The sequence below is a fragment of the Varanus komodoensis genome, unplaced genomic scaffold (assembly GCF_004798865.1).
Source record: "Varanus komodoensis strain SLA01 unplaced genomic scaffold, ASM479886v1 scaffold2, whole genome shotgun sequence".
NCBI lineage: Eukaryota > Metazoa > Chordata > Lepidosauria > Squamata > Varanidae > Varanus > Varanus komodoensis.
The window spans coordinates 2,435,198-2,450,683 of NW_025335568.1; the positions used below are offsets into that span (position 1 = coordinate 2,435,198).

Consider the following 15,486-nt stretch of genomic DNA (forward strand, 5'->3'; position numbering starts at 1 on the left):
GAAGGAAGGAAGGAAGGAAGGAAGGAAGGAAGGAAGTGGGTGGTTGGAGGGATGGATGGTAGACACCTTTTCCTCAGACGATGCAAGCGTTCTGAAAGAACGCAGCGGGTGGCAGCTTCGCGGCCAGTGGGGCCCTGGGCCAGGGCTCCAGGGAAAAGCCCAGCTGGTGGGCCTTGACTGGCCAGGGAGCTGAGGGCAGCCGCCACCTCCCCCAGGCCCCCTTTCCCCTGGGGGTGCAGTCCCAGTCCTCACCGCTGCTGGGGGAAGGCCCCCTCCCCACCAGAAGGCATGGCGCGCTTTTCGGCGCAAAGCACTGTGGGTGGGCCATGCCGTGTCTCGAGTGGGCAATTGAGGGACGCACAGCCTCCCCGCTCCCCAGTTGCCTGAGCGGTTGGACTCCCGCGGGTGGGGGGCTTGACGCGAGGGCCGCCCCACTGCGGTCGGCCCCAGGACCAGTGCCTCCTGGTTCGGGCTCCGCAGGCCCGAGGCGGATGCCGGTCGGGCCGGGCAGGGGCGCCAGGAGTGTGGCGCGCCCCCCCCCACGTGCCACGCGCATCCCCCCCAGCGGGGTCCGGCCCGGTGCGCTTCGGCAGGGCTCCTTTGTTCCGCCCCCCCTGCGGTCCTTGGCAAAGTGGCGCTAATGACTCCGGGCAGGGAGCAGCTGGTGGCGCGCGGGGGGCCTTCAGGTGCCGAGTGACAGCGGGAAGCGGCCTCCAAATTGGAGCCATCCATCACAGGCTGACAGCCCCGCGCACCCCCCCAGCCGCCCCCACATGCCCCTCCTCAAGCGCCTCTCCTCTCGGGCCGCTGTGCCACATCTTCTGGCTTGGCACGGGCGCGACACCCCGGAGCAGGCCCGAACAGCGGCCTTGCTGGGTTGAGCAGGGTCTGAGCGGGGCGGCGAGATCGGGGACACCCCCTTTCCATTTCTATTCCCCCCCCCCATATCCAGAGAGTCCCTCCCCCGACATGTGGGGCTTTCTCTCCTTTTGCGCAAATCGGTCTCATCCGCCCCTCATTTCCTTGGCTTTGGAAGCTGTTCAAGGGAACAACCATCAGTGCATTCAGGAGCAATGCATCCCATAATTTACTTGTGTGCTGTGGAGGTTTAATCCTGCTGTGTGTGTGTCTTGGAGCTTCGTATCGAGCAGGGCACCTTGCCGCCCAGTGCAGGGAAGGAAGGGGCTGCTGGGTGGAGAGGGCCCAGCTCAGTCGCTGGCAGGGAGAGAAAAGCTCTTCTCGCGCGCCTGGGATTCTGCTGCATGTCGGCGGACGAGCCCCTGTCTCCCAAAGCTATGATTCCAAGTGTACTAGTGCCGGATTGTGGTTCCCAAATGGCAGCAGCAAGGCTCTTTGCACATGCCCAGCGACACTGCATCACAGCGTCACTGGCCACCACGCTCAGACCTAGCGGGGAAGAGTGTTTGGAGGGCTTGCCCATGTCGAGCCTGGTTTCTGCGGGGAGAAGGTGGCTGTTGCTAAGGTGGTCCAGGAGCACAGAAACTGAACCTGATGAAAGGGGTCCTCAAGCGGTCGGAGTCAGTGGGGGCACTGAGAGAGTATTGTGGGCACTTTCACAAAATGGCCGCCCCAGAGGCATGGTGGGCCTCGTGCACGCACGGCCTGCCACAAGAGACTTGCTTCCCTGAAGGCAAATGGGAGAGACTGAAAGACAATTAAGGAACCTCAGAACAATTGTGGGGTGTGGGGTCTGAGTCCCCCCCGTGCAAGACTCTCAAGGTGGCAGGGGAGGGACTGCCCTTCGCTTGCAGCAAGCCCACCTCCGTTTCACCTTGGATTAATGAAATTTAGGTCGGGGGGGCAGGGAGCCTGGGGGCCAGGAGCCAAGGGAGCTGCCCCACCCTGGACCCCCCGCCGCCAAAGCCCGGGGGAACGAAGCACGCACGCTTCCTCACGGGGCGTCCCTTCCTGCCAGCGGGATCAGAGCGTGGTGCCTCTGTCCCACATGCAGAACGTTTATGCCTTACTAACTCTCTTCCATGCCGTGGGGGCCGCCTAGCCCACCATGCCCAGGCCGTTGGAGAGAGGACGAAGCCAAAGCCGAGGCGTATTTTGGTCCCCGTGCCCCCCACCCCCCCCCCCCCTGGCAGTGGCGCTCCAAGCTCTCAGCCGGCGACTTTTCCCCGCTTGCACCCTCTCTTCCTTCTGGCTGGACTTGCGCCTGGGGCCTCGTGATGCCAAACAGACTCTCGGTCACCAAACTGGGATTGCCAGTGCTCTCGCCTTGGGAGTCGAGGCTGGTGGCTCCAACGTAAGCAGGCTCAGCATCACAGGTAGCTCCATAATGGTTCAGGCTGAAACCTGGAGGGGATGCACTGCCCCACTGACATCAGCTGCCGCAGCTGGGATGGGCAGCCTCTGGCCCACAGCCCGGAGGCGGCCTGCGAGGGCTTCTCTGTCCAGTGCACGGCTTTCGCTGCTGGCTTTAAGCATTCAGCTCTGTGCGGGGTATTTAAGGTTCAATTATCCCTTCAGAGCGCCTGCCGTTGCAATGTTGTGCTGTGGTTACTCCTGAGTAGACACACCGAGAACTGCGCTGTGTTTTGTGTGCTTGTCGGGAAAGTGCCCACATCCGTAAGAGTTGCATCTCTCTGTTGGTCCCGCCCTGCTCCGTCTGCGGCTGGCATGGGCCCCCGAGAGCCCCGTTGCTGTTCGGTGCAGGGACAGGAAAGGTTCACAGCCTTTGTTGTAACTGACGCTGCCCCTCCGGACAAGAAGGCAAGCTCCTGTGTCGGCCATTTTCATTTTTTTTATCAGTTTCTTCCCAGGTTTGCCCTAAAAAACGTCTTTATGTGCTTGTTCTTGTTCCCTTAGGTATGATTGATTCTTTGCGGGGGGGAGTTATAAAGGCCACCTGTGTGCTAGGTCAGGAGTGGTGGACCATGGGCCATTGGGCCTCCTCTGCCTGGGGTTCCCGTCTCTCTTTCTGGGGTCCCTGCCCATCCTGTCCACCGCTGGGGGCTTCACAGCCTGGGCGAGGGGCTTTTGCGTTCAGGAGGGTGGAAACGGCTCTCCTGCAGCTACTGGCGGGAACTGCAAGAGAGCTGGAGATGAAGCGGTAGGGAGAGCGGCGGGGGGGGGGGGGGCAGAATCGCACCCAGGGAGCAGTGAGCCAGTGTCAGGGTCAACCGGATGCTGCACTGGGGGCGAAGGCAGGCCTGCGCCTGAAGCTCGGGGCTTAGAGTCGGAGCGCCTGCCCAACGGCCCACATCTGGGGGCTCGCTCAGTCGGCAGGGCTGCATCCTGCCAAATCCCGAAGGGTCACCCCGGCTGCAGATGTGCGCCTTGCCAAGGGCCCCGCTCCGCCTCCGCAGGAGAGCCGGATTACTCATGCCAGTGCGGCTCCGACTCCTCCGAGCTGCCGCGGCGGCTCTCCGCCCTCCCAAAGACGCCGAGGTGGTGGCCAGGCTGGGCCCGCCATTCATCATCGTTAAGCGACCTGTCTAGCGGGGTGGCGAGGATGCAATGCAAAGCCGCGGCGCGTCCCCCCCGCCCCCCCGCCGCGCCTCATGCGGAACTGACAACAGGTATTCATGGCGGTCCGTGTGCGGGCGTGCTTGCATGCATGCTTGAGGCCCGTGTGGCCAGGGGCACGGGAGGGCGGCGCATCGCTTGCATCTTCTGCCGAGCCCACTCCTCGGAGCCGCCATCGCTGCGGCGTGTGTGCGCTGGAGGCGTCCTCGACCCGGCCCCGTCCGTGCCCTGCTATTCCCCAGCAGCCAAGTGCTCAGCCCCGTGTGCAGGCAACGCAGTCGAGGTTCCGGGGCTTTGCGGCTTTTTAAAGTCAGCTGTGAGCTCCAAATTAAGGAGGCGGTACAGTCCCATGCGAGGCTTGGTGAGGTCTCCACAGAGGACAGGCCAGGCATGAAGGCAGCCGACCGTGCTGCCCCGGAGCCTTCGAAGAGGCTTGCTGGGCGCTCCGTGGCAGCGCGTGGGGCGTCTGCAATGGACCGGAGAGCCGTCATGCACTGCTAAGCCACAGCGTCTGGCAGGGAGCATGATGCACGAGATGTGTTTCTGGCCGTCATGGCACTTGTGAAGGAACTCCTTCCTCCCCTTGTCCGACCCCTCGGAGGAATCGTCCGATCGTTCGGGCTGGAAAACGACACCATGAGCTCGGCTTTGTTTTGGCTTTTGTGGAGATTCCACTTGACACAGGAGGACGTGCGGAGGTGCACTCGGCCTCTGCCTGTGGCCACAGAGGTTTGGCAGGTGATCTCTGGAGCGCGTTCTGACCAGAAATGGCACTTGAGCATCAGTGGCGCATGGACGCTTTCCCAAGAGGTTCTTAGATCTATGGGCTGGGCCTGGTTGTGGCTCTAAGATCCAGCCTGCCCTGGGGAAGCGGCCAAGCATCCCCACTGCAACTCCGCTGGACTGCCAGGCAGAGACAGGCGAGCCGAGTGTCCCCTCGCATAAAGGGAGAGGCCCAGTCCCTGTTTAAGGAGGAGAACCGCTGCCCGAATGGGGAGGCCCCCGGGTCAGCGGCCACTGCCTCTGCTGCGCGATGGGCTGCCCACCTTAACCAGTGTCGATGATTTTCAGATTTGCATCTCTGCATAAAGCAGACCCATGTGGCCCTGATGCAAGCCGCTGTCCTCCTCTCCTCCTCTTCTGGGCGCTGCCTGCGTGGCCACCCTCCCTTTTGGCACGGCGGAGTGAGCCGGAGGCAGCCGTTGCCCACCGCCCTCCCCTCCCCTCCCCTCCCCCTCCTGCTGCCCTTCCGCCCAGGAAGGACTGGGGGTTCTGTGTTCCCCGAACAGGGGCCCGCCCGGCAACGGCTGGCCCACCACCCCCCCCCCAGCGCCGCCCCCCCCCCCGTGCGCTCCATTACCGTATCGATCGGGCAGATATTGCAGAAGACAGAAGAGCAAGTGCCTGTGATTGCTGGCACTTAGCTTGACAGCAATCCAATAGCCTTGAGATCCTGATGCACAGTCCGGAGGCGACGGGCCGGGCTTGTTGTCGTCACCTTCTGGCTGGGGAGGGGAGGGGAGGGGAGGGGAGGAGGACCCTGGGGGGCTCAGCCCACACACGGGGGCTCCCTGCAGGATGCACTGGGATCCGGTGGACAGAAGCACCTTCCTGCTACTGGTTTGTGTTCCCGCAATGGTTTGCGGAAGGTTGCATGAGAATTCCATGTGTGGGATGAACATCTGACATGCGTTTCTGACTCTGCTGCCCCTCAGGGTGCTAACTCGATTTTTGCCCAGTTGCACCCGCGTGCAGATTTCTAGATTTTGGGTCATGAACTTGGCAGAAATTGCAGTTTTGCAAATGGCATGTTTAAAAATCAGCCTTTCTCAAGCAGACACCCGCACCCTTACAAGGGCCTGAAATGGACAGCTTTGCCACACCAGTGTCTCCCTTCGAAGGCTCCATCCAGGGATTAAATTGTTGCTGCTTTCCCTGACTGCTGTCCATTGGCTGAGTTATCCAATGAAAGCAGAGCTGTGAATTGATGTTTGCACATGAAAAGGAGTGGCCAGGTCACCCCCTTTGCAGTGAACCCCCCTAGCTTTTTGCAGGTAGACCTGACAGTGTGCTGCACCTTTTCTTCCTTTTCCCAGGGCTCTGGGGCCTGAGGAGTGTGGAAAAGAACAAGCCACGTCATTTCCAGGAGCTGTAAAACCCAGGCCTCCTCTTAAATTGGAGGCTTGACAGGGCTAAGCAGGGTTTCTTCACAGGAAGACATGGCCAATCTGCGGCTGCGCTTTTCATTTGACAGCTTACCTTTTGACAGCTGTCAGGGGAGAACAAAACCACACTTGAACCTATCTGTACCCTTGCCTTCTCGATGGTTCCTGAATGGGGCTGCCTGCATTCCGACAGGGGACCATTCCCAGGACACAACTTACTTTCTTTCTCTCTCTCTCTCTCTCTCTCTCTCTCTTTCTTTCAAACATTTTTATCCCGTCCTTCCTGATAAAACGTCTCAGGATGGCTTGCAATAATTTAAAAACAGTAATAACAATAACATACAACAGCAATAATGTTACAGTAATCAAAACAATAAATAGTAAGGGATAAATAAATCACATTCATAAAAAGAAAATATAAATAAAATAAAAAAATGCAACTGTTAACTTAACATCTAAAATCCCTAATTCTTAAAATTATGGTGAAATAAAAAGGTTTTCACCTGGTGCCAAAGAGAGTATAAAGTCGGCGCCAGGCGGACCTCTCTGGGGAGCGCATTCCACAGTCTGGGCGCCACCGCCGAGAAGGCCCTTCTCCAGGTAGCCACACTCCTAATCTCCTTCAGAGGAGGTTCCCTCTGGCTGTGTTGCAGCAGTCCAGGGGTGCTGAACCCCCCTTCCCCCCGAGCCATATCTAATTCTCGGGGTGGGGGGGGGGAAGTATGTTCCCATGATGAGGAGGGCCTATGGGGGGGAGTGGAGCCAAAATACCCAGAATAGCAGCCACTGCTCCCACCAGTAACTGGGCCATGGGAGAGACACTTCCCAGTTTCTATATGGGTCGGAAAGAAGAACTCGGAAAAGCCAGGGGGGCGTCAGGCTGCTGAGGGCCAGGACGGGGGCTTGGCCCACTGGGGAACCAGCATGGCTGAACTGGTCCTCCAGGGAGAGCCGATTTGGCCCTCAGGGTGCTCAGCTCCTGTCTGCTCAGAACTACCATGTGGGGAAAGGTAAGGGACCCCATGAAATAGCTGACGGGCTTCATTCCATCTCTTGCACGTGTGCTTGTGTGTGTGCGCACGAGCGTGCAAACTCTGCTGCTCCATTTCAAGCATTTTTACCCCATGCTTCAAGTGAAAAAGCTCCAGGCAGGTTTTTTTACATTAAGATTTACTTGTTGGAAAGGTTCAGCACAAAAGGAAAATGGGATGCGGAGGGAAAAAGAGAAAAAGCAAGCTCAGGCACCAATTCTTGGAATTGCAGAGTAATTCTTATTATGAAATGCTTGCTTGCTTGCTTGCTTGCTTATTAAGAATCCTCCGTCCATTCCATGAGTGCTCAAAGTGATTTTCAATAAGGTCATGAAACCAATAAAACACAAGAGATCCAGAGCAACTCAAGAAAAAAAAAAGCAAAAACACCAACTAAGAGAGTCTGGAGAAAATGCCTAGATTGCAATAAAACAGGAGAGGCTTTTCAAACTGATGCAGAGCATGAATCAGGAAATGTTTGGCACAGAGGTGTAGTTTGGGCCAGCCAGTAACAAGGAGCCAACCTAACCTGGACAGATGGACGGACAGAGTCGCCTCCCGGTGCAGGTCCATAGGGACACGAAATCATCCAAGCCACACATCAGTGGCGTTGTGGCCACGATGAGGCGAGAAGCTCTGGAAGAAGCAAAGCAGGGCTTAAGATCAGCTCCCAAGTAGGACTAAATCTTCCTGCGCTCAGAAACATTTTCCACAGTGCAAGAAATCGGGCTTCCCCTTGGGGCCATTTTTCCCGCCCTCTTTCATGAGGACTTGCACTTTTCCCGTCATCTCTCTGGCCTTCGGCTTCGCGGAGACCGTCTGGCACTGACAGGGCCGGCACCAGGAACTGGCACTATCAGGCTGTCTCCGAGGCTCCCTGCCCTCCTGGGGCCTCCGAGCTCTGCTGCGCCTGGACTGCCCTCTCCAAATGAGCAAGGAGAGGGAAGAGTTGCTTCCCGCTCTGTGGATTGGGCCCAGGGGGGAGCCGAGCAGATCGGTAGCCATGAGGGTCGCGGTGGGAGGTGGGGGCACTCTAGGAGAGGCCACTGAGGAAATTGCGGGTCCCTCTGTACCTCCTGGGCACGCACTGAACAACTGTCTGGCTGCTGCACAGCCCTCCTTGGGTGGGATTGGCCCCATCACTAACCTGGGGAGGATACATGGACAAGCACCGAGACGAATGAATGGGACAGCGCAGGATTTTTAAACGGGGTGTGGGAAATGTTTGCAGTCTTGGTGCTTTGCTGGCGATACTTCCAGCCCAGCAAAATCGCTGCTTCCTGATCCAGAAAAAGGGGACCTTGCGCATACTTGGCTGCGCCTGGAAAATGCTCGGTGGGCCAAACCAGCCCGCCCTCGCCGTGTCCTGTGCCTTCGATATCCCGCTGATCACCGTGTTGTGAAAAACCCGCAAGGTTTCCCATGCAACCAGAGGCCCCAGAGAAGCGGGTGGGTGGGGGACACTGAGCGCGGAAGATGTTCTTGGGGGCGATTCTGGGGTCAGGTTCTGGAGTGCTGGGAGGCTTTTGTGTGCTGGGGGAGAGCAGCGTTGGGCCAGCCCGGCCGCTTCCTGGCCCTCCCCAGCAGCCTTGGACTGTGCCTCTGCCCAGCAGCAGCCCAGCGCCTCTGGAAGGTGCGCTGCTGGGGGGGGGCGGCCCTGTGGAAAGGCCCCCGTAGCATCGCTCTTCCCTCTCTCCCTGCAGGAGGTGCTTCTCAAGAGGGCCGCTGACCTGGTGGAGGCTTTGTACGGGATGCCACACAACAACCAGGTAGGTCCCGCAGCCCAGAAAGCACGGTGGGGTGCGAGCCAAGAGGCGAGGGGCTTCACGGGGGCTTCATCCAGCTGCGTCCCCTTCTACAAGCACATCAGTTTCCCAGTGACGGCCCAAGGGAGCTCCTGACGCAAAGCCCACCGGGGGCACGCTGGAGAACTGGAAGCATGCCGTGCTGCCCACCGGCTCCTTCCAGGGGGCGTCAGGGTTCTGCTGGGGTCGGACAGGGCTCTTTCCCAGCCCTTCCGGAAGGTGCCGGAGGCCCAACCTGGCGCCCCCTGCATCCCAGACGGGTGCCCGGCCGTCACACACTGGCGCTCCTGCTCTCAGGCACGGCCTGCTTGTGGGCACTGCGTTAGTGCTGCCCTGGGAACGGGCTGTGGGGGAGCAGACCTGACGCCACGCAGGAGCCTCGGAACGGGCCCCAGTTCTCCGCCCTCGGAGGCCGCAGCACCCCCCCGGCTCCAGCACCTCTGGCGGCCACTGCCGAGCCCAGAGTCCCCGTTCCAGAACCCCTCTCCCCCTGCGCATGCGCGCCAGGTCCCTTTAGCAGGGCTTGCGTCTTCCAGCTTCCCTGCCTGCAATGGGGCACTGGCCTGCCTCACCAGGTTGTTGTCAGGACTGCTGAGATCGCCCTGCGAAGGGCTTTGGCCGCCGGAAAGGCCGATGCCAATGCCAAGCCTCGCAGCTGGCACAGCCCAGCCCTGCTCCACATGACAGTCCCCAGGCCAGGCCTCCTATGAGGAGGAGCCGCGAGCGTCTCCCGTCTGAGCTCGCGCAGAGTGCAGCATCTGGCTCTGGAGCAGGAATGCTTCTAGACCCGGAGTTCCAGGGTCCCTGACCATGCCGGGCGTCTTAATGTCCTTGCGGCTCTGCGGCCAGTAATGATTTCCGTGTCTGGGACCTCGCCTGGTCCCTCCCCCCCGCTCCCCCCGAGCTGCACAGAGCTGGCCGGCCGTACGAGGGAGGACCGGCTCCCAGGCATACATCTGTTCGTCATTAGGAATTCCAAGGCCATTAAGTAACGGGCTTGCAGCGGCCCCATCCTCCCCACACCCCCGTAACTGGGCCCAGCCGGTGTTTTCACGGCTCAGTAGCGGTTAGCACCACCTGGGCGGATATTGCTGCGGTCTCGTGGAGGCGTCGGGTCAGGCCATCGTGTGGGAGGCATTTGGCTCGGTGCGCAGCTTTGCTTTGCTTGTTAAAGGTCCCCATTGTTTTGCCCCTCACTTCCTTCCCGGGGCATAAATCTTTGCGGCTCCTTCCCCCAAGCCCGCGCACCACAAAATGGCGGGGCCGGTTCTCTGCTGCCCCGCACAGGAGATGGGGAAAACAGATTTCAGCCGGGGCTTCGGTCAGCCTGGCTACATGTTACACTCACCACACGAGAAGGGGCAACTCGTAAGCCTGGGCAGAGAGCTTTCGGTCCGGGAGCCGAGTGCCGCTCTGGGGAGCCCCTGAGGCTACTGGAGAAGTAAGACAAGACACAGCTTCGGACGGATGCCGCAGAGAGGGCTTTCCCCTGCGAGCCCCTCCAGTTCCACCCGGGAATGCTCGACGGCCATGTGCATCGGATGCTTGCTGCGGCAGCTGCCATGTCCGGGAGAGTGAGGGGGGCTGGGAACCCTTCACCCCGGGAACAGAGCAGGGAACGTGGCTAGGCCCCAGTCGCGCAGTGGCGGGGCCGAGGTCGGTTGTGGGGAGGCCCCTCCACACCCGGCCACGTGCCGCAGCAGGGGTCCCGCGGTGGCCCCGGTGCCTCCGCTCCCCCCCACAAGAGGGCTTTGCTCTCCACCTCCGCAGGACATCATCCTGAAGCGGGCAGCGGACATCGCCGAGGCCCTGTACAGCGTCCCGCGCAACCCCAACCAGCTGGCCTCGCTGGCCGGCAACCATGCGCACGCCGGCGTGATGGGCGTCAACTCCTTCGGCAGCCAGATGGCCATCAACCTCAGCGACGCCGCGCCGGGCTCGGAGCAAGGTAGGCGGCGGGGGGGCGCGCGGCTCGTGACCGGGGCGGGAGAGCCGCCGGGAGGACTGGGCCACGGCAGGCCCAGCCGGCCTGGAGCGTCGGACCTGGTTCAGCCCGAGGGCCTCGTCCGATTGCCCGGGAGGTCCCAGGGCCGGCACCCCAGGGGCCAAAGCCCCACCCCGGGTTCATGCTGGGCTCCTTGGCGGGGGCCTCTCTGCCTTTTATGGGGAACAGTCTGTGCAAAAGTTGGGACGCACATGATGAGGATGGGAAAGGACCGGGGGCTGGAGGAGTGGGGAACCCACAGAGAGCCAGAGGGGCGTAGGGGCTGGAGCACTGGACTGGGACGTGGGCGACCCAGGTTCTAGTCCCTGTGCAGCTCACTGGGTTCTTGTGAGGACAGACTGGAGAGAAGCCAGCTCGGGCCCCTTGCAGGAGGAAGACAGGTGCCACATCAAGGTGGCAAGACAGTGAAATAAAGGCTAAACCCCGGGGACTCGATATTCCTGGTGCCCCAGCGACCTGTTTCCAACTGAGGCCAGCCAGGCGCTTCAGGCAGGCTCCAGAGCTGGGGGCCAGAATGCAGCCCGCTGCCCCTGACTTGCAGCGGGCAAGTCAGGGAGGGCCCCGCTCCGGAACGCGGCCCTGCTCAGCAGCGCTGGCTGGACGGCCCCCGAGAGGCCCCCAGCGTGGACCCGTGCGCTCCGTTCCCGGCGGGCAGCGGCTCGCATCTCCCCCCTTCCGCTTGCAGGGTACACACGCAACACGAGCAGCGCCTCGCCGCGGGGGTACGTGCCCAGCTCCACCCCCCAGCAGAGCGGCTACAACACCATCACGTCCAGCATGAACGGCTACGCGGGGGCGGCCATGACCAGCCTCGGGGTGCCTGGCTCCCCCAGCTTCCTCAACGGCTCCACCGCCAACTCCCCCTACGCCAGTGAGTGGGGCGTGGGGCCGGGCTGGCGGGCAGCAATGTTCCTTCCCCAGGGCAGGGGCCTGCCTGGGCTGGGGGGGAAACCCTACAGGGTGTGGGAGGGGGCGGATGCCTTGTGACTCCGGCCAGCATCACCGCAGGGCCGGGCTGCCAGTCGCCGTCCCTCCGCCTGGGCCACGGCTTCCGCTGGGCCTCCGCCAGAAAGGGGGGCCTTCCCCTCCCCACCAACCCAGGCATTCTTCATGGGGGTGCAGGGCTTGAGCCAGGGAAGCATCTGCTCGCGAAGCCATGCCCTGCCCCGCCAGGCTGGAGCTCATTCCCGAAGCCGGAGCCTGCGGGCAGGAGCGGAACTCTGTGGCCGAGGAGCGGCTTCCGGGCTGCTCCTTCCAGTAGCCAGAGGGTGCGCGGCATTTAAGCCAACAGGCAGAGCTAAGCCCGGGTGTGAAGCAGGACCCTGCCCGGAGGGCCTCGAAGCAGGGCAGAGCTGGGGAGCAGAGACACCTCGGGCGGGCGGGCGGGAGGACCCGAAGCAGGGCTGGGCAAGGGTCGGTATGCCTGGGCACCCGCCAAGGCCCAGAGGTCAGCAGGGGCTGCTGACGAGAGTCCCGGGCACTCCTCTTCTTGGCCACGGCAGGCGGGAGTGAGGGGAGGTGCAGCCACGGATGCCTGGCCCACCTGCTCCCACTTGGGCAGCTCTGCCGAAAGCCCTGGGAGCGTGGCACCGAGAGGGGTCCAGCCCCGGGCAGGCCCCGGTCCCTGGCCCCCCACGCCCGCCTGCGCCCGCGCCCCCACCCCCCACGCTTCCCCTGCAACTGATGCCGGTTCCTCTCCCGCCGGCAGTCATGCCCGCCAGCCCGCCGCTGGGGGCCTCGTCCATCGCCAGCTCTTCCACGCCGGCGGGGGTCTTCTCCTTCTCCCCGGTCAACATGATCTCCGCCGTCAAGCAGAAGAGCGCCTTCGCCCCCGTGGTGCGGCCGCAGGCATCCCCCCCGCCCACCTGCACCAGCGCCAGCGGGAACAGCCTGCAGGGTGAGCGAGCGCTTCCTCCGCCCGCAGCGCGGCCAGGCCACAGGGTGCCGCCGTCTCCGCCCAGGTCGGAGGGGGGCTCAGGCGCCGCTGCTGGATGGAACCGGGCCAGGCCTTGCAAGGGCCGCCATTTCGGTGATGGGCGCCCCTGTGGGTTGGGGTTTCCGTGCAGGAGGGAATCCACCCCCCATCCCAGAGTGGTGGGGCACTGGGAGTGCCGGCCTGAGACTCGGGGGATCTGGGTTCCGGGCCCCATGGGGTCACCAGGCACAGTGGGTGGCTTTGGGCCAGTCAGACTCTCCGCCTGGCCTACCTCACAGGGTTATTGTAAAGATGGCAGGAGAGGAGAGCTCTTAAGCCACATCTGGTTCCTTGCAAAAGTAAAAGGGGAGGTGTAGATGCACTAATACGAACCCCACTCTCCTTGCGGTGCAGCATTTTCGTAAGCCTCAGTGCACCCCTTGTCCCTTCACCAAGGCCGAGACGTTGCTTGTCTGAGCTGGAATTGTCCTCCTGTTAGAACACAGAAGCATAGAAACAGGGCGAGTCGGAAGGGGCCTCCCGGGCCATCTAGTCTGACCCCCGGCCCCAGCCCACTCCGCTCACAACATGCCCATCATGCGCACGTCCAGCCTATCCTTGAACACCCGCACCGATGGGGCCTCAGTGACCCCCCGTGGGAGCCCATTCCACACCCTCGGGGTCCTGACTGTCAGGAAGTGCTTCCTGGCATCCAAACGAAACCTTGGCTCCCTGAGCTTGGAGCGCATCCTGCCTTCCTCTGCAGGGGAGAACAGGTCTCTCCCCACCTCCGTGTGACACCCCCTCACATACCAGCATGTCACCAACAGATCCCCCCTGAGTCTCCTCTTCTCCAGGCTGAAGAGACCCAGTTCCCTCAGTCTCGCCTCATACGGCATCCCCTGCAAACCGGCCACCAACCTTGTGGCCCTTCGCTGCACTGACTCCAACCTGGCTACATCCTTTCTGTAATGAGGGGCCCAGAACTGAGCACAATACTCCAGTTGTGGGCACACCAGTCGTGTAGAGTGGCAGTAACACCTCTCTCACTCTAGAAGCCACACTTCCGGCTATGCAACCAAGGGTGGCGTTCGCCCTCTTGACCGCCGCAAACTTTGGAGTCCAAATTTAATCCGTCCAGCCCAGGGTGGACATGAGGCAGTAGGCGTTTCCTGGAGACAGAGTTGAATTTTTCAGCCAGTCTTTTCTGGCTGAAAACTTGCCGTCCCCCACACCGCCTGCCCCAAAGTCACACCACTGATTTTCTCAAACAGATTTGGGCAGATTGGGAGGTTTCTGCTCAGGGGAAGCAGCTGGGGAATTGTAAGAGCGTTTTCCCAAGACCAGGGGCGATTGTTTGGGAGAGCTGGCCCACCTCTGAGTTTCCCAGGCCAAACGGCCCATTCTGGAGCCTGCATGGTGCTGTTCTCGCTCAGGTGGTACAGCCATGTCTAGAGTGGCCTAGTGCGGATTCCAGGGGGGACCCTCACGGGGCTGAATGCTTCTCTGTACCACCACAACAAAAATCCCTGAAGCCAGAAAGCTAGCGAGTCTGGGAGGAGGCTGAGCAGATTCCGTCTCCCAGGGACTTGCCAGTGTGCTGCACGGAGAGGATTGTTTTTGTACAAAGGGATTCTGATCAGGAGGGCGTGTGCCTGTTGTCTGAGGCAGGACTGGCCGTTTCAATGAGGACTAGGCCACTGTCCAGGCCAAATTGAAAAAGTCTAAGAAACCGCAGTGCAAGCGTGGGAGGAACACGCAATGTTGTTGGGCTTTAGTGCCAGATGTTTTCAGCATCCCAACTCCAGGTGTTTGGACTGCAGTTCCCATTGGCATAATCAGTGTGGAAGATGGGTGTTGTAGGCTGAGCGCTGCTGGAGGCCCTTGGCCTTTTCGCAGCCCCGTTTCCCAGACCTGACACCGGCGAGTCTTGCCTGGCTTTGCCACCCTCCCTTGTCTTGTCCCTGGAGACCACGCTTTCTTTCTTCCTTTTTTAAATAGGTTCTATTCAGAATTATAATCCTAAAAACAAAGAAAAACTAAAAACAACATCAATCATCAAAATGGGGAAAAAATGTGGGGGTTGACCCAGCAGGTCCGATGGTTTGTTTGGTTTTTTTTGACGAGACCACCCTTTCCAAGACGACTCCTCTCTTTTATGAAAAAGGCCACTGCACCCCGGCGATGGCGCAAGCCGGTCTCCCCCACCGCTGCGCGAGGGGCCGGTGTGGCCGCGTCCCTCAGCCGAGCGAGGGGTGCCGCGCTTCCTCCTCGGGGGTTGTAGCTGCAAGCACGCCCTCGCCGGGGTGGTGGGGCAGACGGCCCTCCAGCTGCTCACACACTACAGTGCCCATCTGCCCTGGCCAGCATGGGGAGAAGCCATCGGAAGGCCACGCCTTTCCTCCCTCCCGCCCTCTGTCCCGGAGGGCTCCCAGAACTGGCTGCTGGGAGAATCCCGGGACGCTCGGCTGCCACCTTCACCCTTCCCGGATGGCTCTTACATTCCATGTTTTCTGTCCCCTTTCTCGCTCGCTCGCTCTCGCTCTCCTTCCTGCCTGCGCCTGCCCCTGCTCCCCCTCTCTCTCCCTCGGCCGCTCCTGCCAAGCAGACCAGACCTTCGAGGAGTCGGCGGACAAGTTCCACACGCCATCTCGCTCGCTCCAGGGACTGGCTTATTCCTAATCGCAGTATGTCTCTTCTCTCGTTCTCCCGCCTCCCCTCCCCGCCTCGCTCTCTCGGCTTCCTTCTGTCTCTGCTCCTCCTGCTGTGAGAACCGGCCCCACCTGCACGACAGCCCTGCAAGGAAGCCCGGGTGGAAGTGGCCGGGGACCCCGCTGGGATTGTGAAATGGGGGAACGGTTGCGCTTGCGGAGGGGAAGGAAACCGATTCCGAACAGAGCCCCTCTGGGCCCTGCTGAGCACATGCAGCAGGAATGCACGCACCCCTGGCTCAGCCCAGGAGCCACCACCTCAAAGGCCCTGCTTGCAGCCTCACGCAAGGGCATCTCTGGCCGCTCGGTGCGCTGGCCGCCGTGCCAGTCTGGCAAGGAGACAGTTTCCGTAGCAGCCC

General features: G+C 61.4%; 1 protein-coding gene across 1 annotated transcript in view; it reads left to right on the forward strand.

The window, feature by feature from the left end:
- Nucleotides 1-15,098, forward strand: part of LOC123022514 (transcription factor COE1-like) — an 81,563-nt gene extending 66,465 nt beyond the window's left edge. The window contains exons 12-16 of the mRNA XM_044428259.1: nucleotides 8,395-8,460; nucleotides 10,267-10,444; nucleotides 11,187-11,372; nucleotides 12,210-12,398; nucleotides 15,025-15,098. Of these exons, the coding sequence (XP_044284194.1) occupies nucleotides 8,395-8,460; nucleotides 10,267-10,444; nucleotides 11,187-11,372; nucleotides 12,210-12,398; nucleotides 15,025-15,098 (693 nt within the window). The remainder of the gene's footprint in view (nucleotides 1-8,394; nucleotides 8,461-10,266; nucleotides 10,445-11,186; nucleotides 11,373-12,209; nucleotides 12,399-15,024) is intronic.
- Nucleotides 15,099-15,486: the final 388 nt, after the last annotated feature.